Below are 27,113 nucleotides of genomic sequence, written 5' to 3' on the forward strand. Positions count from 1 at the left end.
CGCACCGCCCTGCCCGGCAGGAGGTGGGACCAAGCCGAGGCGCTGCCGCCCCCCTCCTCCCTCGCTCTCTGGCTCCCTCCCTCCCGAGGGCTGAGCCATTCCGGGAAGGCGCCGGCTCCACCGCCGCTCCTCGGCAGCGCCGCACCGGCATCGGCCGCCACCGCGCCGGGCTCGGCCCCTCGTCTCCCCGGGGCAGCGGCGGCGGGTGCGCGGTGCCCGCGGCGGGCGGGCGGCAGGACAAGTGGACGGAGCGCTCGGGAGCGGGGGGGCGGCCGCCGCGTAGTTGTTTTGCCCGGGGTAAGTTGGCCGATTCCTGCGGAGGCTTCGCTGGGAGAGTGCAGCGCTTGGCTCCCGGCTCCCTGTCGCCCTCAGCCTCCGGGGCAGTGGGGGCGCCTTTTTTTTATTTCATCCCCCCACCCCACCCCGCCTTTGGTTTGTGTTTTCTTTTTTTTTAATTATTGTTGTTATTATGGGGTCTATGGGGGAGCTGAATTTCCAGTCCGGCGTTGCTCTTCTTCCTTGTCCAACGCTCAACGGAGAACTATAATATTTCTTCCCCGAGATGCTGCAGTGAATTTTAGTTCTAGGAAATCAGGCGAACAAAATCATCCGAATAATCCGAACCATTTGTTACCCTGTGAGAGCAAACGCAGCCTAGGCGCAGATGATGGCAAAAAATTCCTTGGAAGGGTCTAAAGAAGACCTGAGCAAAATTTCGGAAGAGGAGATGCTGAGATGGAGCAAGGAGGAGCTGGTGAAAAGACTGAGGAAAGTGGAGAATGAAAAGATGAACTTAATGGTGGAACACGGCAACTTGATGAAAGACGTGAACCGGCGGCTGCAGCTCCACCTGCACGAGATCCGCGGGCTGAAAGAGGTGAACCAGAAGTTACAGGACGACAACCAGGAGCTGCGGGAGCTCTGCTGCTTCTTGGATGACGACCGGCAAAAAGGCAAGAAGCTGTCAAGGGAATGGCAGCGCTTCGGGAGGCACACGGCCAGCGTGATGTGGAAGGAGGTGGGCATGTACCAGCAGAAGCTGAAGGACCTGGAGGCGAGGCAGGAGACCCTCCTGCGGGAGAACGTGGAGCTGAAGGAGATGGTGCTGATGCTGGACGAGGAGCGGAGCGGGGCCGGCTCGCGGAGCTCCATCGACAGTCAGGCCAGCCTGAACAACCTCAACGGCGGCTCGGCCACCAGGGACGTGGGGGACGGGAGCAGCACCTCCAGCACGGGCAGCGCGGGCAGCCCCGACCACCATCACCACCACCTTCACCACCACAAGGCCGGCGACAGCAAGGCCGGGGCCATGCGGAGGTCTATGGATGACCTGTCCGCGCCCCTTCACCACCGGAGCATCCCCAACGGCCTCAATGGTGAGCCCCTGCCCTCCCTGCCCCGCCCCGCTGGCCCCGCACCGCCGCCCCGGCACGGCCGGTCCGCCTTTGCGCTGGGGTGAGGGAGGTCCTGGCCATTCCCCACCCTGCCCATCCTTGGTGACCTCTTTGGCAGAGCAGCCCCGGGAGCCGGGGAGGGGCACCTGTGTGCGGGATGTGTGTTATCAGTGTGCTGTGACTGTGTTATCGACGTCCTGGGCTGAGGGTTGGAGCCTCTTTTATCTCCAGCAGGGTTGGTGTTTGGTTTTGTTTGTTTGTTTTGGGTTTCTTTTTCGACAAAAAACAGCCTGGGTTTTCAGGGTTAAATAAACACTAATTGTGTTCCCACTCTTCCTCCTCTTTCTCTCCCCCTTTAAATATTTTGGTTTATGTTTGGGGTGTTTGTGTGCTAGTTTGATAAGATTGATAAAGATGGGATGAGATTTTGGAAGCATCTGATGAAAGTGCAGGTTTGTCCCACAGAGCATCACCTGTTAGCTCCATGGGCTCTCAGGACAGGCTGGCTGTGAAGTGTTCAGCGGTTTGGGAGAGGTACAACTCGGCTTTCTCCTGTCTCCACTTCAGAAAGAGGAGTTTTGTTTGTAGAAAAGAGATTGCTCTCGAAGGGACGCTGTACTCACGATTTTGTTCGGGCTAGTCATTGAAGTTAGAAACAAGCTCCACAATGAAATCGTGCCAAGCCTCCTCTGGCAGTTCGTGTTCAAGCAAAGTTTCTCATGTTGTCTAATAGTGATCAGGCATTAAAATAATATTGGAATGTCTTAAAAATGGAGATTTTTTTTAAAAAAATATTTTAAAACCAACAAGACCAAATACATGATTTCTAGAAGGAGTAGTGTGGTCAAGAGGGCTCAGTAGGAATCAAACCAGGCAGCAATCTAAAAAATTCTTATATATAAGACTATTTTTTAATGTTCCTAATCCTCTTTTCCAACCAGAGAGGACTATTTTCTGGTTGGGGTTTCCTTTTCCCACCTCTGAGCACACAGAGGGGGAGGGAGCCCCAGAGGTTGCCTCTGATTGATGTCAGCAGTGGATGTGTTTACCAGACAACCATGCTTTCAGCTCCCAGAGCTTTTGGTGCTCCTTTTTTTTTTTTTTTTTTTTTTTTTTTGGTGATTTGTGGCAAGTCTTTATGTCCCAAGAGAGCTGAAGGCATGGAGGATTGATCAACTCGTTTCACAAGTGTTCATGCATGAATGTGCTGTTTGCAGTCCTGTTGCCCCAGCTGTGTCTCAAACTCACGGCTGGAGATGTCCTGGCCACCTTGCCCGGTAGTCAGGGATTGCTGGTTTCAATCACCAGATGGTGCAGAGTACAGCAAACCTCTTTAAATGTTCGGTGTGGAATTTTTTAATCTCTCTCTTCTAGTGCTGTGTAAATCAGAAGTATCTGGCTTGTAAATCGGCAGATAGCTTCTGCTCTTGACGTGACTTGACTTTATTTTCATAAAGCATTGCTCTCCGCAGAGGCTTGAAGAGCACGTGACAGATATTGAATGTGCTGTTACTGTTTTGGAACAGAAAGGCTTCACAGTTATGGTTTGTGAACCTTAGATTGTGTCCCTTTTAGGTATTGGTAGCCGAATGGGACAAAACCAGTTGAATTCATCTGTTAACTCAGGGCTCTTGAGTATGCAAAATACCTTAGAGCTGTCCTTTCAATCCAGGGTGAAGGCGCAGTGGGATGCTTCACCTGGGATCCAAAGTCGTCCCTGGCAGCACAAAGAGGAAAGGCTCTGCTTTCAGAGCTCGGTCCTCATTGTCCTGCTCAAGCGCTGTGTGTGGGGCTGTGCCCAGCAGCGTTTTTGGAGGGGACTGAGAGCCCAGACCCGTGTCCTACCGTCTGTCTGTAGGGTAAGGTAGGAAAGGGAGGCAGACCATCCGCGCACACGTGTTTCCATGCGTGCCCTTGCACACCCCTTCTCATTTCCTGTGTCGGAAGGCTGGGAATGGCTCGAGCATTGTGACCTTTAGGTTTTAGTGACTTCTGCTTCTGGGGTGCCTGTGGAAGGTGGTCTCTGTGGGAAGAATGGAATCTCTTTCCTGTGAACCGGTGCGGCTTCATCGCTGAGGGTGCGAAGGATATGATCAGCACTTTTAAAGCGAATAGTCCTTGTGAAGATGTAGACAAGGCTGATCTCTCCACTTAGGTAGTGAAGCTGTAAAATTACTTGAATAGTTGTCATTCTCAGATAGCATCGGTATTCAGCAAGGCCATTTCCCTGGCTGTGCCTTTGGAAATGCCTCTCAATACATATGCAAATGCAGGGCTTATCAGGCTCCTTTTCTGACTGACAGCAAGAAGTCTGGGAGGGGTGTTTGCCTGGGACGAAGCAACACTTCTGTTAAGCCTGTGACGGTGTAGAAGAGCCGGGCAGGAGCAGGTGAGCATGAAAAACCACTCCAGTGAGTCAGGTGGGTGGTGGAGCTGTCACGGAGCAGCCCCGCAGTGAGCATCCTGCTCCCGTCCCTGCCTTCCGTGTGTGCAGCCGAGATCTCAGCCTTGTTGTACTCTTTTCTTGGGGAGTTTTTCCCTCAGGAATAAAACAGAAGGAAGGCAGAGGAAAGAGAGTGCGTGGCCTTTCTTTTTTTTTTTTTTTTGGTTGTAAGCTTGAGTCTGGTTTGCTGTTGTCTCATGTCTTTAAAGCACTGGGGAACTAAGTGGGTGAAGCAGACACTGCCCGGCCAGCTCAGCTAATACTGAAAGGAACAGCCCTGTGTGCTTTCTTAGGAAGAGGAGGTGGCTGAAAGGGATGCACTGCAGAATTTAGCATCTGTAGTAAGAACACAGCAGAAGCTTGGGACAGCTGGTGGGAGCAAGGTGGCTACTTGTGAGCTGCTTGCTAGAGTATTTTTGCTTATGGAAAAGCTGGAAAGTCCCGAAATTGGAAGCTGGAAAATGCAGAACTATACTGCCCCTGCTAGTGGTATCCATTGAGCTTCACTAGTTAAGTGCTTTTCTAAAGCAGTCAGCAATATGGTGGCTGTTAAAACCCTTGCAGGAAGGTAGATTTTTAATAGAATCTTAGTGAGCAGAGGTGGGTTAAATGTTTCTCATTTTCTGTTCAGCGATCCTTGGAAGTGAGTTGTTGAACCAGGGCTTGATTTATTGGCCCCAGTGACCCACCCCAGTGTGAGGTGATGAACTCTAGATTTGTAAGGTGAATTCAGAATAAATGATGTAAGTGTAAAAAAAACCCCAACCCAACTGGTGGTCCACCTTTGCTTCACTTTTCTCAAGTCTGTTTACTTCTGCAAGTTGTCTTTCAGAAGCTGACGATTAATTATTTAATCATGGAAGATAAGATAACAATTATAACCTAGTGTGAAAATGGCTAATATTAGAAGACATGTAATCCTGCTTGTTCTGACAGTGAGCGGTATGGCCATTCTCTGTGTGCACAGGGACGTGGGCTGTGGGGCAGGGGCACCTCCAAACTGTGTGATGGAAACTGGCCAGTTCTAATATGTCATATGTCACTGCTCTAAACCTACCAGACTTAGGACAGAAATTGAGTGTGTGGACTGTGTGTGCTTGTGACTGCTTTGGCTTTCCTTTTTATGCATGGTGTGGATCTCTGTGTGCACACACAGTCTTTCTGCCCATCCAGCTTTAGACAGCTCTGTTGAAACAGCTGCTTGGCTCCTTTCAGAATTAGGTTTAAAAAAGAAAATTAAACAAACAAACAAACAAAAAACCAAAAAAACAAAAAACCAAAACAACAACAACAACAAGTCAGGCACATTTGTTGATATTGATATTAACATGACCTGGAGGAAGAAAAAACCCTCAGGTTTATTCCCACAGGATATATCCCTGGACTGTGAGGTGTGTGGGAACATTGAGAGGAGTGACTCAAAGCTCCCTGAGGCCAGGGCAAGGGCTTCCACAGGTTTTAGCCTTATCTAGATCTGACTGGGGCAACTGTTCATCCATCTTCGAGCCTGGAGGCATACAGACTCAACTAAGTGATGTGCTTGGGACAAAATCCTCTGCATATAGGCAAAGTGTTTGGGCTTTAGTTTTGTTTCACACCCATCAACTGAAGTTGTCATTAGAACTTCACCTTCCATTGAAACTGTTTTCTCTAGGTTCCCAAAATAAACTGGGTGGTTTCCAATGTCTCTGACTTTATTCCGGTTGGGTGAAGTGTTAATTTTGATGTTTTGTTTTTATAAATTATTGAAAACATCAACAATTAAAAAGTGGTGAGAGAAGCCCAGAGAAAAAAAAAAGCCGTGGGTACAGCAGAGAGCCCGTAGTAGCAGAGATATTAATCTATGGCCTCTTATTGCTGTCTTCTCCAGTGGAAGAAGAACGGTCTCTCTGGGTGAGGGGGTGGGAAGATCTCTAGTTCTATTGATTCCCACTTGTAGATGTCCACATATTTACCTAGAGGGTACAATATATTGCAGTTAAAATGGTGGCAGAGAGAAATGGCCGTTCCCTGTGGGTTGGTATTGATTGGTAATGCAACTGCCCTGTACTTACTTCTCTTCTTCACACACCCTTAAGGCCAAAATACTTTGTTTTATTAGTGTATTAATAATCAATATACTTATTGATTGTTTATGATGGCATATTAATGAGGCCTTTGAGACAAGAATATGCAGGGGCAGAAGCAAAAGATGAGGTTTATCCCATTTAACTTGAGATATCTCCAGTATAGGCTTTAACATCTGCATTCTGTTGGACATCCTTTATTGGCCATGTGGAGAAAGGCACTTTGGTGTCGTGATTTATGTGAGCAATGTCTGCATCAAAGAGAGCAGAACTGTGTGCTGGTGGTGCTCTTTCTCTCTGCTGGTGAGGAGGAGGCCTGGTCAGCTCATTCATATGCAACCATCTAAGGCCAGATGAGATCAGCCCTGTTCCAGGTCTTGTGGTGACCATTGCCCACTTTTGTGGTGCACCTGCCCTAGCTGTGGTGAAAGAGAGGAAACTGCCTTTCTCAGCAGTGCTCTGGTGTCACCCTCTTATAGTCCCCATGCTGCATGGGCAGCCCAGGTCAGAGAAAGTCCTGTTCTCTTTGCTGGAGACCTCTCAGTGGCTCCTGCCAAGCTTAAGCACAGGTTTGATTACTTGACCAATTATTTTCTTATATCAAGAGCACTCCTCATTCTCTGAAAATGGCTTTAATGTTCTTTTTTTTAATACTGCTGTTTTTAATGTGTTGGTATTTTTGGTGCTGTAGGCTGTTACATACAGACTCCTTGTGATTAAGACAGGAAATCAGCTCTGGGGTGGCATACCAGATGAATGTAAGACCTCTGGAGAAACACCTCTTTCCATCTCTGCTGTAAATTCCATGTGTTCTGCTGATTGGCTTATCAATGCTGAGGCCTCAGACATGAAGGGTATGGCTTGAGTTTCTTGTAGCCGGTACTTACTGGCCACTCATTCAAAGGATTTCCATTGAGTGCTTCATTTGAGGCATCTTTGTTGTTGCCCACTCCTGCCTTCTTGCTGGGGTGCTGCCTCTGTGCCAGCCTGCTTGGCCCCCAAACTTCGGGGTAGCTGCTGTCCCTGAAAACAAGGCTCAGGATGCTTAAATTAAAATTGGGCCATATCTGAAAATATATTCTCCATGGTAATGTGTTCTAATTTTGTTTTCCTCTTTCAGTGTTATATAGAGATATCTTATTCTCAGCTGTCCTGTTGAAGGAAAAAAGGACTTGTATTGATTAAAAGACAATTTTCTATGGGCCTTTGATGGAATTATCCACTTGTTCTCATCGAAAGCAATCAGAATAAGGGAAGTAGACTGTGTTGGTTACATGTAAATGATTTGGTCCTCTGGAGACATTTTATCAAATAAAGCTGAGGATCGAATTAAATGCTGATTTAATAAAGTGGCAGGCATGGGAACCCAAAATGCAGCCCTGGCAGGTGTTACACTCTAAGAAAGCGTGGAGATGAGGGGCATGAATGCCAAGACTGACAGAAGCATTGCGTTTGAAAGCTGAAGGGTAAATACTTTACTGGGACGAGGGTGCCTGCATCCATGTGACCTTGTGGACTCTGGAGGCCCTCCCTGGGAGGCATTGGGCTTTTTATCTGCCCACAGCATGGCTGTGGCCTTGCTTGCATCTCACACAGACATATCCATGGCAGGGTCTGCCCTTGTCCCCCCAGGCTGCCCTTGCAGCATCCTTCTGTAGTGGGTCTGCCCTTTGGAGATGCTCTGGGAAGGGAGCAATGGACAATAGCTGATGGTAGGTGAGGTGCTTAAACTGGCAAAAACATCTGATATACATCAGGTGTGGAGTGAGGCAAATGAAAAACATTTAAGTGCATTTAAAATTCAGCTAAAATGCTTGAACCCAGAAGGCTGATGTTCTTTCCACACTCACACGAAGGCCTTAATGCATCCCACTGCAAGAGACACAGCGTTGCTCTCCTGGAACAGGGAAGGTTTGGAGGCTGCACATCCAGTTTTCCTGCGAATTAGCTGCAACTGGCTGGGTTTGCTTCTGCATTCTGTATTTTTAACCTGACTTTTTGTCTGCCAGCCAGAATTCATCCTGCCCTGTCTCCAAATGTCATCATCCCCTCGTGGTTAACTTGCTGCAATTCATGAAACACTTGGCTGCCATAAATAGTTACGTGCAGAGGTTCCTGTGCGCGCGGAGCGGGCGGAACGGCGCGGGCAGCGCTGCCAGGCACTCGCGCACGAACATGTCCACCAAGAGAAAGTTGACCCACTTCTGCAAATAGATAACTCCTGGCAGAAAAAGTAACACTGTCTCAGACAATCTATCTTCCCCTTGCCTACTGAATTGTGAAGCAAAAAGCAAGCCAGCTCCATCTTCTGAATTAGCAGCGATGTGAGCACAGTAGTCCCCATTGAAACCAGGGTGTGTAAATCGGCCCTTGATCTCAGGAGGGCTTAAAATGGCCACAATTTGGTCGTGTTTTTATTTTTTTTTTTCAGTATAACGAAAGCTTTTGTTAGTGAATGAGGTGCGTGGAGTTCAGGACTCGGCTGCTCTTAGGCATTAGGAAACATTTATCACCATGGCAATTGAAGGCTGCTGGGCAGGTTATTTTGAACACTTTTCTGGTGACTCATGTCTGGGTCAAGAGCATTTATGCCAGGTTACTTTAGCCCCTGTACACACAGGTATATATAGCCTTCCTTCCCTTAAATTGTTTCTTGCCTTGCTATTTTGCCCCTCTCAGAAAACTCATTGCTTGTACTGACTTATGTCTCCAAGGTGATGGTGCCAAGTGTTCACCTTGCTCAGAGCCTCTTCTGTAAAGGGTCTTTGTGACCTAAAGTCCTGGTGAAGTAGATTACAGGTTAGTTTCGACCGCCTTTGAACTTGCAGTGAGATTGAAGCAATCCTAAATCTGCTGTGAGTTATCTCATTGTCTGCTTGGGCTCTCCTGTGGGCTCGTAGGTCGGGATGTCTCCCGTTTGCCCGCGGTGGCTGTGGCGGGAGGGCTGTCTGCAGCAGAGGGAGCACCCTGGGTGAGTGTCAGGCTTTTGGTGTCAGGGCTTTGGCCGGCTGTACACTGCAGTCACAGGGTGACACGCTAGCTGTCTTCAGTCGTTGTGTCAACGCCAGCTTGCTGGCAGAATTAGTTCAATCAAAGCTGGAGTGCTGTGAAAAGCCCTTCAGACTTTGCTCCATCCCCCAGCTCTGTGCAGTGACACTCAGGACTGCATGCTGCTGCCTTTTCCCTATTTCATCCCAAACTCCTCTGCTGCTGGGGTTTCATTCATGTACAAGAAGGTCAGCTGCATTTGAATGTCTATATGAGATGAAAGATGAAGTGAGAGGAGCACATGGATGGAGTAGGGCTCAAGGTAGGAAGCAAAGGAGATACTTAGCTGCTCTTTCAAACTATCCCCAGGGGCCTGGGGGTTTGACCTGTCCCTGCATTCCCAGGACAATGAGAGCATCCAGGTGCGGTGGGGAAGGATGCAAAGCAGCTGCCTCTCTGTCCTTGTGCTGTAGAAGATCCCCGAAGAGGACAGGAGCAGGCAAAAGGACTACTCAAAGCAGAGCAGCAAAACCAAACCATTGTTTTAGAAAAGAAAAAAGACAGCATTTCCAGTCCCCAAAGCATGATATTTCTATGGAAATAGCAGGAAGAGGCTTGCTGTCAGTCTCTGATCTAGCGGGACTGACTAGATTTTGTTTGTTCTTCCCCACATCTTCCATCATCTCTGGATCATCTGAAGACAGGTTGCTGTGCATCACAAATGTGAGATTCCTGGTTTTTGACTTTTGATTAAGTGCTAAGCAGTCTCTAGAGGGCTGGCATCTGTCTTTCATCTGCAGTTTTTTACTTGCTAAGGTACATTTCTCTCACTCTATGACGCTCGTTGACAATGCCTTGTCCTTTAAATGCCACCTCTGTGACACTCTGCTCCTGGCTGTGACTTTGTATGTGGCCGTGGACTGTTCAGTGGTGTGGTACATCCAAGTGACCAGTGAAGTTACTGTGGGACACTGTTGGACTTGAATGAAATTGAGACTTGGACTCTACACTTGCTTTGGTATTTTTTTGAAGGAAATCCAGAATGTCTTTAATCTCCAACAAGGGAAGTAATCTGCTCTGTTTAGGCAATGTTCTGCTTGATTTTTGTGTTGCCCGAGGACTACTGCTGGTTATATACATGCAGGAATTTACCAGTTTTGTGTTGATGTTTTCACTGTTTCCCCCCCATTTTCTTTTTAGTAGGATCTAACAAAATAGGTTCCAGGACAATCTGCATAAGAGTCTACTGCTTTATGCCAGAGTAACATCATCATATGCTAACAGAGTATCAGTAATTAAAAAGAACTGATTTTCATTGATGCTGAATCTTTTCCAGCCCCTAACAAAGGTGTTAAGAAAATCTTATTTTTATGTACAATCTTAAAGGGCTATTGTGATGCACAGTATTCTTTTGTCTTCTTGGTCTCCTTTTCTTATCTCCCTTACTGGGATTTTCAGTCTCATATTTATCTGTTTCCCAGCAGCTGAATATAACTTTGATCTATGCTTTGGATCTATGGAGCTTTTAATCCCTTTCCCCTGAGTTAAAAGCTTGTTTGCTGTTGAATGTGATACATAGGTATAGGTTATATGATCTTCACCAGTGGCTCATGCATTGCACAGGGATGGCACACTGTGAAAAACTCTGACAAAATGTTCCCTTGTTCATTTTCCTGATTGCAGCTGAAACCCAGCATGGGAGTGAGTCAATCATTCACTCCTGGTCAAACTGCTGATACATCTGTCCTTTGCTGTTACAAATACCTCTGCACTTGCTAGCTTTATTTCAATTATTCAGTCATTTCTCTGTGATGCATATTTTTGAGCCTACGAACCAGCTGAGTATTTCAGTCAGTGCAGCAGCCTTTCCATCTTTCAGTTCTGATAACATTTAGAGGGTTATCCTTTTCCACCCTTTTAACACCTTTTAAAAATAGGGATCCATTTTAAAAGCCTATGTGTTTATTCCTCTTTGATGTCTTGAAGCATGATAATATATGCCTTGTTTGTGGAGATCTTCTCTTCTGGAGTGGCTGTGGTTTCCACCTCAGGAGCAATAATGGTTTCTGCAGCTCTGTCCTCCAGGCCACATGTGCATGTAGCTGCACATGTGTGACTGTATTCCACCATCTTCTGAAAGGTGTTCTTTTCAAGTTTTTGGTGCAGCTGTTTGCTTCCTGGATTCTGTGCAATTTATTTGAAAGTCTCCCATGCTTGTCTCCTGACCTCTTGTAACAAAATGCAGTCCTCTTTTTATGACATCAGTTAAGACTGTATTGGTTTAGATGTAAGCTTTAAAATAACAAGAGGATGGATGGTTCTGCGAGTTAGAGCACTGAACTGGGACTCAGACTCGGAGTGCTGTCTCATTGTTCCACGGCTTTCTGGTGTAATCTTAGCTAAATTATGTGATTTGTGGTTCCCCTTTTATACAACCGGTATAATATATTTCCTTTGTCTTCTCCAAGTTTATTGTGGTGCTCAACAGAAATAGACCCTTACCTCTAAGAGGGCCTCTGACCATTGCTATGATACCAGTGATAACAAACAGGTTTTGAGTTATACTGAACTGGCAAGGAAGGAGAAGTCTTTAGGGTAACTCCACACATTTCTAGTGCCCAGTTTTGGAGTTGCTTCAAATCCTGTTTCAGCTTTGCTGGGATAAAAGCATTTTACATGTTGGGTTGCTTCCCTCTGTATTGTATATACTTCTTGGAACCACAGGATGATAAAGTGTGGTCAGTCTCCTGTCAACTGTAAAAACCCAGAAACTTGTCAAATAATGATTCTCCCAAATGAGAAGATAAGCAAAATTAGATAAAAGCAGGGTTTGCCTCTCCACAAACACAGACAAGTGTAGAGAGCTGCTGCTGGTGCTGTCACGATGACATGTTACCTTGATAATTTTCAGAGAGTGAACACAGCATTTGTTGTTATTTCAGCTCATCCCATCTGTGTTGTCCAGTTGAATATCATGTTCTATATGTGTATATAAAATGTTTATCTGTCAGCCTAGTGCAGTTCTGGCTGAGGTGAAGAATCACAGCTGTGAAGCAGAAGGGTCCTGCTGGTCACGTTGCTCCCCATGTCACTGCAAAGCAGTGGTGTCTTTGCTGTAATTGCTGAAGGCACTCTTCCTCTTTCCAGTTAAATTCTTACCTGATCCCTTGATTGCTTTATTTCTGATGCTGGTAATTCGGTAACTCCTAACGAGTCCTGACTGAAAAGTCATCAAAGTCACTCTTGGGTGTGAACTCAGAGTTTCTTAACCACCTGGGCTTTTATTTCCATTTGCTCGGTGGAACTGGGAGGGAGGATCTATTTGTCAGTGTATCACTGACGCGTTAGGAGGGTGACAAGACCGCAGTAACTCTTCCTAGGCAATTATGTATGAAAGGTTGTCAGCATGAGTAGTATGGGAAGTTAAAAGCCTTTATTTTCATTTGGAATTGAAGCCCTAATCACTTTCCACTCCCACAGCCTGTAAAGACCATGCTTCAGCTACAATTTGACCAAGAAAAAAAGGGGAGGGAACATCTTTTATTCCAGACTTTTCTGTGCAAATTTTTTAATGAAAAAACAGATTTATGAGTCACTGTTCTTTGTACAAAAAATGATTACTGGGGTATGAACCTCAGAAAAGTGGCATTTTATGGCTTTGCCACTAGCCATGCAATGTGAGCTTTTGCTTTCTCTTTTTTCAATTAGTTACGTTAAGCAACACCTCCGTTTGAAAGGACTAATTTTATTCCTGTTTGTTGTTTGCCTTATGTGCTAATTATTTTCTCTATGTAAAGCTAAACAGCAGAGAGGGGAAGAGAAAGGATCATCCCAAATGAGTGCTCTTTAATTATTCAAAATGATGGGTGTAGTTTCTATGGGGTTAAGTGAAGTGTTGTATTCAGTCACATCCCTCACTTGCAGCGTAGTAAGGAGGAGAAACTGGATCACGCAAATTCTTTTGTTAACCGTAGGAACATAAATAAGTTCCTCTGGAAATTTGTTCTTTAAAAAGACAGCTCTCTAAACATCAACATTGTTTAATCTGTGCTTAAAAGTAAAGCTATGTTTTTATCCACTTCTGTGTGTTTTGCTGTGTTTTATTATTATTATTATTATTATTATTATTATTATTATTATTATTATTCCCCCAAGAAATAAGGGAGCATTTTGTAACTCAGTAGCATCTGCTGCCCAACACAAGTGAGAGCCGAGGGCAGGAGTGCTGGTCGAGGTGGCTTGTGCAGGTCACAGTCCTGCTTTGGCTCTGTTGCAGCAGGTCAAGAGCTCACGTGGTGGCAAGTGATCTTTGTCTTTGTGGGCATCTTTGCCTTTGTGGCTCCACCAGGGACATTGAAGGGCATCTTCTGTTCAAAGCACAGGTGCTCAGCATTTTTGGAGTATTAAGTATTCTGAGACTTGATGGAAACTTTGTTCTTGGAAGTGGCTGAGGTGACTAGCTAATTTTCTTGGCCATGGGGCTGTGTTCTTGAGAAAGCATTGCTCCAGAGCTGTAAATGCCCTCTGTCCATAACAGCATAGGTCAACTGAGTTCTCTGATCCCACAGCTGTGGATTTAAGTTTGCTCAGAGACCTACAAGATGAGGAATGGATCATGTGAACAGCAGCTGATACAGTTGTTGGAATGGCCTCTATTTTTTCTTTCTTCTTGTTACAACATCTTGGCCAGGTTGGACAGAGAAGGATTTCAATGGAAGATCTGCTGTCCTGTGCTTCATTCTGCGTTACTCAGATAAAAATTATAGGACTGTCCTTTTAAATTTTTTCTTCTGTTTGGCAGTGTAAAGTGAAGGAAAGACAATATTTTTGGGAAAGCCTTGGAACTACCCCTGTAAAAGGAATGCTGCATAAAGAGTAAAATTCCCTGACTGTGTTATGTTCAAGGTTGGTGATATTTGAATTTGATCTTTTTTTTTTTTTTTTTTTTTTACAGGAGAGATTTCATGTCTGGATTTAAACCAAAACTGTGTCATGCACAAAGGGACAGGTTTCTTGAAAACAACATCTGTAGAGCTGGAGGGAAGGGCTGGGCAGCATGGAGTATGTATCCTGGCATGGGGAGCCATGGAGGTGCTGACTTCCTGCAGCTGCTGTGGGAGGGCAGGGAGCAAGAGGGCATTTGGGGGCAGAGCTTTGGTCAAGCTCAAATGAAGCTCTAATGCAGCCCTTGTGCTGTGCTGGGGAGAGAAGATGTTCTTAGTGTTCTCAGTGTGTGAGGAGTGGCAGCAAGAGTTGCCTGCCTAGCTCGAGATGGAGTTGGAGACCATCACAAAGGGATATGGCAGCAGCTGAATGAGGGGATGGAATAAATCACTGCAAAGATGTGGTTTGGGAGCTAGCTGTTATTTTCAACAGCTGATTTTGTTGAACTGGATTGAACTCCCTCCAGCTCAGCATTGATGATGGTGCCTGGAGCTATAAAGATTGTATTTTGATCAGCAAGTCAAAAGCAAGTGTACCACTAGTTATGAATATATTTTCAGAATTACAAGCAAAGGAGATCTCAGAATAATAATGGACAGAAAAAGTTGCCTGAAGGAACCAGTTTCCTTGATAAATGCTGGAAGAGGTGTAGACCTGAACTTTGCACTCCTTCCCATATCAGCTTTTTAAAAATGTGTAAACAGATCTAGAATCTGAGTTTTGAACCTGTTAAAATCCTGGGTAGACATAATGCAATATGGCAGGAAAACCAATAATGTTGAGGTTTTGAAAATACAAATGGTTCAGCTGTAGATGTGTGATGTGGGTTACAAAAGGGCATGTGTGTCCTGTGCTGTATATCGTTGACCCAGTTGGTTATCCACTGATGAATTCTGATCTGTATGTTTCGAATGACAGATCTGGGTTCTGAAGTGCTGATGATTAGATTAAGACAGTGTAGTAAACCTTAATGGTGCATGAAGAGCTACTGCTGGATTTGCAGTAATACGTACTTTTCTGCCTTAGAACAGCATGCATAATACTTTATGGTTGTATAACTCCTTCCAGACAAGGAGTCTAGGAGTGCTTTGTAAACGCTAATGAGTTTGGCCTCATAGCATATTTATAAGCCTGAGAAGTAGCATTATTCCCCTTTTTTACAGTTTGGATGTTGGCTAGCCTAAGTATGCAAAGAGCAGGCAGCAGAGCTTTCATCTGCTGACCCTCAGTCCTGGGTCTTATCTGGAGGACTTGGTAGGCTTCCTAAGTGTGTCTGAGGCATGCTCAGAAATTTACCGCAGATCCATTCCAGAAAAAGGGTTGGGTTTTTTACAAACCTCTGAGCGTCCTTTGTAAAGCGTAAAACATTGTAATTATTTGATGATAATTTCTTGCTTGCCTTTTTGTTCTACAGCAGAAGAGATTGAAACTAATCCTCTACTGGAATGAAATCAGACTGAGCATTATGAATATTGTTTCCTTGCCCAGAACAAAGAGACTTGGTTAATGTGAATGCAAACTTCTGTTATCTTTACATGGGAGTTGCAGGTGGGTAAGGAATGTGAGGTCAGAAGGATTGGGAGCAGATAATTGCTGGTGTCAAAGGGCAGTGAGAGTGATGCCTGTGAAAAACGCCTCGCAAAGTAGATGGGATCAGACTCTGCAATGGGCAGACACAGATTTTTCCTTAGCAGCTTCCTCAGATGTCCATCCCAGAATGTCTGCATTATTTCTTCAGATTTATGTGTTAGGATATTCTGCAACATTAGCGCCGTGTGGATTGTAGCTAAATTTTGTGAATATTTTGTGTGTGAATTTAGTGTTTGGTGACACGTGCTGTACAGACAGTTCTAGAGGGATAAGTCCCTCCTTAACTGTAGGATAAGCATGTGCTAGCAGACATTTCACATAGTGCTTTCACATCCCTAACCTGAAAAACTGCTTCCAAATCTCACTGCTTTTTCAGGGCCTGGAGACCACTGAGGATCCCAGCAAAGAGTCTGTAAAGTTCTAAATGTGGAGGTGGTGTTCTTCATGGCGTGGTTGTTAGGATTAGCAGCATTTCTGATCTCAGAGAATCACAGAGTGGTTGGAAGGGACCTTTAGAGATCACCCAGTACAACCCCCCCTGCAATGAGCAGGGACAACTTCAACCTGATCAGGTTTCTCAAAGCTTCATCCAAACTGACCTTGAGTGTTTCTAGGGATGAGCATCCACCACCTCTCTGGGCAACCTGTGCCAGTGTTTTACCACCCTCATTGTAAAAAAATGTCTTCCTTAGATTTAATCTAAATCAACCCTCTTTTGGTTTCTAAGCATTACCATTATCCCTGTTGTATCCAAAAAGGTACTAATAAAAATTTTGTCCCCATCTATCTTACAACCTCCCTTTAAATCCTAAAGGCTGCAATGAGGTCTCCCAGGAGCCTTTTCTTTCTTCTCCAGGCTAAACAACCCCAACTCTCTCAGCTTTTCCTCTTGGAGGGGTGTTTCTGCCCACTGATCATTTCTGTGTCTCTCTTCTAGACCTGCTCCAACAGGTCCGTGTCTTTCTCTTGTGAAACCATGTTCAATGTGTCGCTGCACTTCAGACCTGTGTATGGCACTGAATCAAGTACCATTAAAGCAGTTGCCTGTTCCTTATGACTGGACTGGGATTTTCATCTGATTATGGCATATTAAATGTAATATTGGCATGTGGCTTTTCCTTATCTGGCTTCTTCTGGAACGCAGCTTAGCCTTAGCTCTTCAGCACAGAACAAAAGCTTTCCTGAGACACTGTTTGCATATGGCTACAAATAGAAACCTCAGGTGATTAGCAAGAGGTTTTGGCAAGTCGTGCAGATACACGGGGTATTTCAGTATGTGACGTGGCATCCTTGCAGAGCTGGGGCAGGAGCATCCTGTAGGGAGGCTCTTAGTTGACTGTGCAGTGCTTAATCTTTCTAATACACCCCATAATGTGTAGTGGAAGATCTAGATAACGCAAGAAAACAGTTATTTATCTGAGATTAACCTACATAAAACATTTACATTGAGCAGAAACTAGGCCAGATACCACTCAGTCTGATGAGGAGTAGCTGAGGGACCTGGGGAAAAGGAGGCTCAGGGGGGACCTTTTTGCTCTCTACAGCTACCTGAAAGGAGGCTGGGACAAGGGGGAGGCTGGTCACTTCTCCCAGATAAAAAGCAATAGGACAAGAGGAAATTAGCTCAGGAGAGGTTGAGTTTGATATTAGGAAAAATATCTTCAGCAAAAGAGTTGTCAGGCATTGGAACAGGCTGCCCAGGGAAGTGGTGGAAGCATCATCCCTGGAGGTATTTAAAAGGTGTGTAGATGTGGCAGCTGTGGACAAGGTTTAGTGGTGGACTTGGCAGTACCGGGTAAACAGTTGCACTCAATGGTATTCAAGGATTTTTTCCAATTTAAATGATTTAATAATTCCATGATCCTATGAATTGCAATGTGGTACATCTAAAATCAAAAGAGCCTTCGCAGTTCTTTCAGTGAGTGGATATTAGCTCTGGATTTTGTTTTAGTACCCCCTTTTTTGGTTTGTACCACTTGACTTCAGCTTAGTAGTACAGTTTATGTGTACTGATGTTCTTGTATTTAAAGAAAACAAGCCAACCAACTTTAGCCTCCCAAGCACCCAAACAAACACACCAAATAAGTAGAGCACAATTAATATCTTTTCAACAGACAGGTTGGCTGGTTATCAGTACTCCTTATGAAGAATAGCCTGCCTGCTTTTCCAAATTCCTGCTCTGTTAGTGGTGCACAAGGCATTCTCCGGAAGATTTATTATGGTGAGACCTACAGAGTAATCTTTGGTAAATAGATTTATACGTGTGACACTCTACTGAATGGGAGATTTATACTTGGCTATTCCATTGCTGCTCATTACCATATGATGTTTCATTGAATGCAATTATATATCTGCCTCTACTCTTTAAAAGTCCAGAAGGGTTTCACAATATTACTATCTTCCTCTGCTCAGCAGAGCCTCACAAAGAGGCACTTTCCCATGTGATGGATGGGGTTTGAGGGTGGCTTTGTCCCTGGAAGGCCTGGATGTGTGAGGGAAGGTGGCTTTTGGCTGTTAGCAAGACTCACGGAGCTGTCGTGCTGAAGATGTTTGACGAGTTTTGCTTAACTTTGCCTGAACTCTCACAGATTTGCACTGTAGAACTGACCTGGTCTTATGTGTTGTTAATTGTGAAGACTCTTGTAACTCCTACAGGTCTTAAAAAGGCGTAGGTCTTTCCTCTTAATTAATTTAGTGTAACATATTCATTGCACCAGCTCAAGATCAGAATATTTTCTCTGACACTAGAAGGATGATTTAGATTTTCTTTAGCTGGTATTTTTCACCTAGTTTCCTTGGCCCATATTTTGCTGTTTGCTGCCATTATCTGCTACATTTTAAATCAGAAAACATTAAATAATTTTTTTTTTTCCTGCTTTGGGAATCACTGCGAAGTGAAATCTTTTCAAAACTGTGCCCTAAAGCAATGGGGTCTGCTAGTATTTTATTTAGTAGATATGTTTTGCGACACACCTTGACTGCACTGAGTTCTGTGGCAAAGCTTTCCTCGCCTTTGAAAGGACTGGGATTTTACTTTTTATTTTCTGTTTGCCTGCAGCTTTTCTTTCCTGGTTGTTGCATATTACATCTTTAATGCTTTCTCTTCAACGTGGCTTTTAGAAACCATGACCTTTGCTGTCCCTGGTCAAGCCCTGTTGCCGCACCCCCGCGCCCATTCATAAACATCTCTCGGAACGCGGCTCTTTATCCCGTGTCCGGGGATGCGAGAGAATCCCAGACAATAGCGGGGCTGGGACAAAAGGCGGCATTGTGGAGAGGGCGCCAGGGCGGGAGGGCTGCGGGGCCCGGGAGCCTCTCCGGGCTGGGACCATTGTGCCCGTGATTGCATTCGTGCTGGTGGTGGCCGGTCCGAGGGAGCGGGACGCGCCGGGAGCCGCGGCCGTAAACCCGGCGCGGACGGCGGGAGGCAGATGACCTTTAAAGTCCGCGTTGTTGAGCGAGACCTAACACGGTACAAATGCACCAGGTTGCAACTTTATTAGTGATTAGACACAGAGATAAGCCTCGGCACGCTGCCTAATCTGCAGGGTCTAATTCCAGGCGTTGAAGCCGGGGATGCTGATGCAGACCGAGCGAGCTGGGGTGGTTGCAGACAATAGGAGAGGGAGTTTGTGGGTGACCTGGGTGTGGGCAGGTTCTGATCAGCCCCAGCTCTGGGGGATGCTGCGGCAGGGAGGCAGGCACAGAAAGTATGGAACTGGGGGAAGAGTCATACAATTGGGGAGTTCAAACCCAGCTTAACATTTGCAATGGCTGATCAGAGATGTTCACATTGACCAAAGATTGGTCCTTTCAGACAAAAATAAAGGTGCAGCTATTGCTCAAAGTGAATTGTAGAGTATTTAAGAGCGAAACAAACCCTTTCACTTTTCAGTTTTTGCATCTGAGGCTGTTCCTGGCGCTGAGTTTTTTTGTCATCTTCTTTTAGTCTGGGCTCCCTTTTCTGTGATCCAGGGTAATGTCTTAGGCGGGTTTGGCCTGTGGTGATTGATCCATGCTGGATGTAGTAGTCTGTGACTGAATCCTAGTAATGTGTCTGCATGAATGGCGGTGGAGAATGCCAGAGGTTGCAGGCAAAGATGAATCACCACAGGCCAAGGGCTAAGACAGCACAGCAAGTATGATGCCGTGGTATGCTCTGTTACTGGATTTCCTCCAAGGACTGCTCTTTGAGGAGCTTTGGCCTGATGGCATGCTGCAGAGACCTGCTGCTTGGTGCCGTCCCTTAAGCACAATGCGGGAGCCTCCAGCCGGACCGTGTGCAGATCTTCGGCTGTGCTACAAATACACGCGTTGAAATGTTTGGCAGATTCACTCTGCAAATCCAGACAAGCCCATGCAGCTCTAACTTTTAAATCCATGGCTTGGAAATCTGCCTCTCAGAGCCACTGCAAACTGCCTTGTCCTGGACTCTCTTGGATGGCATCGATCTTGTCTTCAGACCCATCTAGACAAGTACGCAAATACGATCTAAGAAACTAGCTTGCTAATAGCCAAATCCTCAAAACTTTGTTGTTCAGAGGAGCTGGTTTTGACCTTTATTTGAGCAAACTGGTATTAAACTAATTCCACCCAATCTCTGTAGTGACAGTGTGACCTATTTCTTTTTAATCCTGTAAAATTAAGTTGTTAAAGTTACTGCCTCTCACTGCTTTTGCCCCCTTCCTCCAGGCAAAACCCATTTGGGATTCCTGCTTCTCTAGTTTTTCTCTTAGCCCTTCCTAACTGTGTTTTGACTTGTATTTTGGAACATCTGTCTCTGTATTTGGGACTGAAAAGGGGTGAAAAGCTTAGTTTGCTGTAAGAGAAGTATCACTGGGTTAACATTTGCCCCCAAGCAGTGACAGACCACAGAAATTAGAGATTCTGGAGAAACCAAAATCTCGTCTTTGTGATGTTAAATTTTTCAGTTTGTCAGGGGGGAATTTGGAGATGTTAAATTCTCCGATGGTCTGTTCAGGACTGGGAAGTGATGTGGCCAAGGCCTAGCTGTAGGAGAGAACTTGGCAGGTCCCAGGTCAGCATCCCTGTCCCTGGGAGAGCACTTTGTTGGACTTCTGTGTCAATTTCCCTGTGGCTTTGCATTGTTTTCCCTTTTATCACCCAGCCAGGGCTTGTTGTTGGACTTTTGCCTCCAGAGTTTTGGAGAGGAGCCGCTGACTTCCCTTTCTGTCCAAGGCAGCTCTGCATTCACTAGTCTTCTTTTCTGTCTAAAAAAGTGTGAATCCAGAGAAGAAGTTTCTGTTGCTTTAAGTAAATGTTGGACTGGACTTGATTTTGTGAAGTCAAAATCTGTGAATAGCAAATGATACAAACTAGATATCTGGCACCAGGTGGCCTGTCCAGGCCATTTGGGCATCTTACCTGCATGTGTAAAGTGGATATTGCTCCACCAACGTTGTGTTTCATGCATCACTTTCCTCAGGATAGGATTATACTTTGTTCTGGAGATGCTTGGAGAAGGTGAAGCAGCAGCTGAAGTGGAGAGAAGATGCTCAGCCCACAACTTCATGGCTTGTCTGTGGTGGGTGATATGTGCGAAGGTCTCCTGGACAGATACAAATTTTGGATTTGTATATCTGTTTCTGTTTTCTGCTTGCATGCTTTACTCCAGAGCACTGTTACTGCTGCTGTAGATACCTGCTATGCCTTAGCTTCTGCTGCAGCTGATTAGAGCCGGATTTCTCCTGAAGCCTTAAAAGAAGCCTAAAGCCTTCTGCCTCAGAAAAGGGAACTTCTTGTTTGCTCTGTTGTCTTAGAAGGTGGTGGTGTGAATTCTTCCCACCCCCTTCCTTGGTGGTAAGGACAGTAGAAGCTAGACTCTTGAGAGAAGAACTTGTATTGGTCCTGTGAGCAAGCATTCATGTCCTGGGAGGAGGTTTAGTGAGCAGCAGGCTCCTCACCACCTGCTGGCAGCTCCTTTCTGGGGGCCGGTGGTGCTGCATCCTCTGCTGTCAGACCGGGGCTCCCGGCACCGTGGGCTTGGGGGAGCACTCTGGAATACTCTGTTTGCTCATCTCCAGACAGTGTGGCCTTGGTTAGATAAATCCATGCCTGTAGGCGTCTTTCTGGGGCTCATTATAATACTAATTCAGTTGAATTCCTAATTAGAGACCAGTGGTTTTGTGTAGGTATTTGGAGTTGGTGTAACTTTCATAGGCTGGAGGAATCATCCACTGAAAGCTGCTTTGAGGGACAGAGGCTGAAATGAGGTTTGAATCTAAAAAAGGATGTCTACAAAATAAAACACTCATTTTAAGTGTGTTATATAGCTGGTGTATTACTTCAAATCAGCCAGAGTTTGGAATTATTATTTTAGTTGACTTTTTTGTGTGTAAAAATGTTCATAGATGAGGAGATACCTTTGCCTTATAATAATAGGAAGGCAAGTTTTCAAGCCCAAGTCCAGTGTTTCTCCTTTGGAGTAAGTGAGAGGGCTGATTCAGATAATTTGAATTATGATTAAATAAAAACAGGTTTTGAGAGACAGAGAGAATCCAGAGTAAGCCTTATGTGACCCCTTGATAACTGTGGAGAAATCCAAGCATTACCCCTCTTTGACCATTCAGGGCTAGATATGTCCAGAACAAGCAGAACAACAATTAATTATAGCCCATGTGTTTTAATTTTGTAAAGTGGAGGAAGTAATCTGTCCACACTGCACCATGTCCTGGTTAGGCTTATGATCTCTTCTATTTATATTGCCTCTTCTGTTTGAAAGGGCTGTGTTAGAAGGGCTTAGCTCAGGGAGTGTTTGTGCATGTGTTTTTGTGTTGGTGCAGCACTCTATCATTGCTCTAATGGGTCTCTGGGGAATGTGATACAATAGTTAATGCCAGCTATGCTGTTAAATAATAGCTCTTTCAGGAAGGAAGTGAAGAATAATTTATGCACAGGAAAACAGAGCAGGTATACAGAGAACAATAAAAATAGATAAGCTGTGATTTCATTAGAACAGATGAGCCAAAAGTGGCTTGGGCTCTATGATGCCTGCTGGTGCCCTCCTGCATGCTTCCAGCAGCGACAGCTCCATGAGGATGCTCCATGGATGGCCAGTGGCTGAGGCTCCAGGGGCTGGAACACTCAGGAGGTTACAGTGAGGAGTGGGCCAAAGCCTGGAGTTGATCAGCCAGTGCAGAGATGTGCATTCAGCAGCCCAAATGCTGTGTCCTTGCCCATGCACTGCCAAAATCCTGCACTGGTAAGGGTTTCAGGAGGGAAAGAGTGTTACCCCTAAGGACAGTTCTGGTGTGAGGGGCACCGGTGGAGCTTGTTTATACAGAGAATGGATTATAAACTGTGACCTGCCTTTTGATTGTACCAATATGCTCACCCTTATCTAAATAGATTTGTGCATTAGCGTACTTAATTATCTGCTGGGGACACTCAACTTTTGTTTGGATAGCCTTCCTTTTGTATTTAAAGGTAAATAAATACTGATAGAGTAGACTGGGCTCCATGTGGGCTGAACAGGACTCTCTGCTGTGGCTGTGCTCCTGTGAGCTCCTCAAATAAACAGAGACCTTCTCGAGTGCTACCGGGAGAGCTCCCTTGCCAATAATCTTAAAAGTAACCTATAAATCAAAAGCATATCACTCTCTTTCCTCTAGCATTTCACTTTTAGAAGTGGTTTCCTTTTGCAGTGCACAGCTGAAATGGCAGCTTTTGGTTAGTCCTAGCCTTTAGTCACAGAGATGTATTATTATGCATTGTGTGAATGTATTGCTTCATGCATTCGCATGAGAAGTGGTATCCTGTGTCTAAGCTGTTGGGAGGTGATCACTGTTTATCTTGTCACAGAAACTTCTTACCCTTTCTGCAGGCTTCATCTGACCCACCTCCCACCTCTCCTTCCCTGAGCCCCAGCCCCTCTCTCCCCATTTCATGTGCGCAGTGGCCCCTCAAACAGAGAAGGCACCAAAGCAAAGAAATCCCAGTTGCCTTCTTGTAAAGAAACAGACCACCTATGTGATGGGGCACCTGGGCACGTAGGTCAGCAGCATATTTTGAGACTGTGGATTACCTGTGGTGGGGCTGCAGTTCGCATTCCCATGTGACAGGGGATGGGGTAATGCTATCTGGTACCTCTGCCTGTAGCACCGCTATCGCTTTTCTACTAAAGTTCAGACGGTAATTTTAAACCATGGGAAAATATTTTTTCTCTTTAAAGAGCATTGTTAGTCTCTTGGAGTCTCCTCCCTTGTTCCTTTGCTGAGTTCCTCAGCCCTCGATCAGGTTGCGGGGAGCCCAGGATTCCCCGGGTGCTGTGGGAGGGGACTGCCCACCGCTGGGGCGGATGCAGGGGACAGAGGGGTCGGATTTTGGATTTTCTTCTGCTGGTCTGTGTTTGTGAGGGCAGGAATGCGACAGACACTTTTTGAGTTACTCTTGCATCAAATTAACCAACATTTCAGAAAAGGACTCTTACAAATTCACAAATTATGGTTAGGTCAAGAAAACACTAATTGCCTGCAATTTTCCTTCTACCCCTTCTCACCTCTCAGCATATCTGTGTTCCCTCACTGAATAATATTCCACTTCTCTGGAAATGTACTCAAATGCCTGCATGAATATCAGTGGAAGTGTCATTACAGTAAAAATGCTTAATGTGTTATATACTGCCAGGTGTTATTGGCACAGGAGGGAAATCTGCACTTTAACAGAACCTTGGCTTAATAAAGAAGTGAAAATGATGTCTGGTATCTTAGGGTTGGTTGAGGGTTTTTTTTAATGGAAAAGCTATCCCTGATCTCTTATGAACAATGCACAGTCACTATAAAGTACTTGCATTTCAATAGCACTGTTTTTGTTTTTTTTGTTTTTTTTTTTTTGACTCTGTGCTGGTTTGAGGGAGATCTGATAATGCAATCCAGGGTGGAAAAACCTTGAAAACTTGAGCTGTTAAAATAAAACATAAAGTACTGTGTTGTATCAAAAGATAAGGCTACAAAGGTGTGGTGCTTATTTTGTGGGTTTTTCTTTTCTACAGGCAAGAGGTGGGTTTGACAGAGTCAGAGCAGAGAATGGGGTGGAGGCAAATCTGTTGCAGGTGGAACTGTGCTGGTGATGAGTGCATGCTGCCAGGCCAAAGATCTATTTCTGTTTGTTAGAAGTATTAGGCCTCTCCTAGAAGATAATGAGAGATGGTAGGAGGCAGCTTGTGAGATTAATGTAATGCCTTTTTGAAGCTTTCTGCCTTTTTTTTTAAATGGGTTCCTGGGAGCTGTTTCCACCCAACACCTCTCCAGTCCCGGGGAGGGTAAGGAAATCCCCGCCTGCAGCCGGGTGCGTGCCAGGCGTGATGTTGCCCTTACGGTAAAAACAAACCTCCAAGAAAACCCCAACTAAACTAGAGCTTGTGCAGCTTCAAAGGAGAGGCAGGGCTGCAGGCAAGGGTATGCTGAGAATCTGACCCTGGGAGCACAAAGCCAAAAGGGCAGCGGAGGAGCAGGTTACGGCCATCCCGGCACGGCGGCTGTCAAGCTGTTTGTTCAGTTGCAGTTTAATTAAAAGCTGGGCTGGCTGCAGCCACGTTGTTATTTGTTTATTTGTGCTGGTAGAAGCCCTTCTCCTTAGGGAAGTTTATGTTTCTGGAAGGGAGGTGGTTTGAGTGTTGAAGAAGCCTTTTTAAAGGATAGCTTGTGGCATTGCCTGCTCTCCAAGGACCTCAGTCCCATCTCCTTTGGTGGGCACGGTCCAGTGGTAATCTTGCAGATAGAAAACTGACAGTAATGCTGTTTAGCTAGAATTAATTAATATAGTTTTGTAGAAATATTTAGGTTGGAAAAGATCCTTAAGATGACTGAGATCCCAGCACTCCCAAGTCCACCACTGACCCATGCTCCTAAGTGCCTCATCTGCACCTATGTTAAATACCTCCATCACTTCCCTAGGCAGCCTGTTCCGATGTTGCACAACCTTTTAGGTAAAGAAAGCTTTTCTAAAAGCCAGTATAAACCTCTCCTGGAGTGACTTGAGACCATTTCCTCTTGTTTTTTGTTAGGAACATCTCCTTCTACTAGAAACTAGAGACTCAGACAATGCCCTTTCTTGGTGGTTGATTCAGTTTACTTTCCCTGGTGTAGATGCCAGGCCAAAGCTCACCCTCTGCCATTTGTGTCCCTGCCTTGTTACTGCTGTTTCTGTTGCAGAAAGGTAAAAACACCAATCCAGGTAGCTGTGTGATCCAGTTAGATCTGCGTAGGCGCAAACATTCCCAAAAACATGATAAACTGATAGAATTTTCTTTTTTCCAAAGGGGTAGAATGCTGTCAATCCATTCATACCAGAGGATTTTTAGATATATTTTGTTTCTGTGCACCAAGGCCTGTGATCTTGGTGACATTCATGACTTGACTTTTTGTGAGGTTTTCAATTAGAATATTGCATTAAAATTCTGCTCTCTTTAATGATACTTACGTGGAAAGTACAGGCAGGTAATTACATGTAATTTTCATGGGGTTTTTCTTCTGAGATAGACAACAATCTTCACATATACTAGAATGAGTGACACAGAACAATCTTTCATCGAGTATGCCTTAATTAATACAAATGTTAACTAGTCTTACAAATAAATCTCATTTAAATGTCAAACATTTGTTATTCTTTGCCTATGAGTAATTTTTCTTGCTTGCATAAGTGTGAATTAAGCATATGTTTTGAAGTCATTAAGTATCCGAGGTCACAACTAAAAATAGCGAGTGTACATTGTTTGCCATCAAGGGTAAAAGAAATTCTTGATTGCAGACACTTTCTTGCTGCGTGGCTCAAGGGAGAGAGAAGTGCTCTGAAGCATTTGTGTGGTGCTATGGGACCTTCCTGAATGCTAGACTTCATAGGTTAGGGAAGGATTTCTTACTTTTCATTACAGCTTTCCTTGTTTGTACAGTCTGCACCGGAACCCTCACTGTATGGGTGTCATTCCCAGCTGTGAATCCAGATATTACACTTTAAAAAGGATGAGTGACAAGGCACAGCCCTTCTATTTGCTTTCCCCCTGTATTCACCAGTGTGTTTATCCTATTGCCAAATGATCAGCAATGAGGTAGCTACAAGACTTTGCATTTCAACTGTCTTTATGTGGAAATAAGTGACAGCTGTTTGAACCCTGCAAGCCTGTGTTGGCTTGAACTGTTTCCTGGTGGTGTTGCTCTGGTGCCACCGTGACCAGAGCAGCCTGCCCTGCTCCAAGCTGGCACAGAGCAGCTCTTCTGCTGCTGGGGTGTTCAATCTTAGGCAGGGCAGGCTGCTTGGTGGCCTGCTTCAGCAGTCACTGCTGGTGGGAGTACTTAGAAGGGTCATTGGTCAGGATGTTTGGAAGAGTCTCTCTTGGGGATACTTGGAAAAGTTCTTGTTGGGGATCCTCAGAGAAGTCCTCAGTAAGGACACTTGAAAAAGTCCTGATGTGACCAATTCTTGAAGCTATTTGTCTGGAATGGATGCTGGTTTTATTTCCTTCAGGAATCTCTCACTTGCAGCTTTTGCTATTTGAAGAGGTGGAAAGCGAGGTTTTCCTGTGGTGAGGGAGGTGAAAAGGGAAGCTTTTGTAGGAAACCACAAGGCAAGTGCCAAGATGCTGCTTTCCAGTTGTGCTTTAAGGCTTTGTGCACCTGCTGGTGCTACTGCTGCTGCTGAGATGACTGGTTCATGAAAATGCTGCTGGAGCTG

At 45.2% G+C, this 27,113-nt stretch overlaps 1 protein-coding gene across 2 annotated transcripts in view; it reads left to right on the forward strand.

Annotated features, from left to right (window-relative positions):
* Window positions 1-306: 306 nt before the first annotated feature.
* CCDC85C (coiled-coil domain containing 85C) overlaps window positions 307-27,113 on the forward strand; it is a 109,581-nt gene continuing 82,774 nt past the window's right edge. For both annotated transcript variants that reach the window (XM_040068145.2, XM_058421153.1), the window contains exon 1: window positions 307-1,376. In XM_040068145.2, the coding sequence (XP_039924079.1) occupies window positions 665-1,376 (712 nt within the window). In that variant the 5' untranslated portion in view covers window positions 307-664. The remainder of the gene's footprint in view (window positions 1,377-27,113) is intronic.

Source organism: Hirundo rustica, chromosome 6, assembly GCF_015227805.2.
Source record: "Hirundo rustica isolate bHirRus1 chromosome 6, bHirRus1.pri.v3, whole genome shotgun sequence".
NCBI classification, from domain to species: Eukaryota; Metazoa; Chordata; class Aves; order Passeriformes; family Hirundinidae; genus Hirundo; species Hirundo rustica.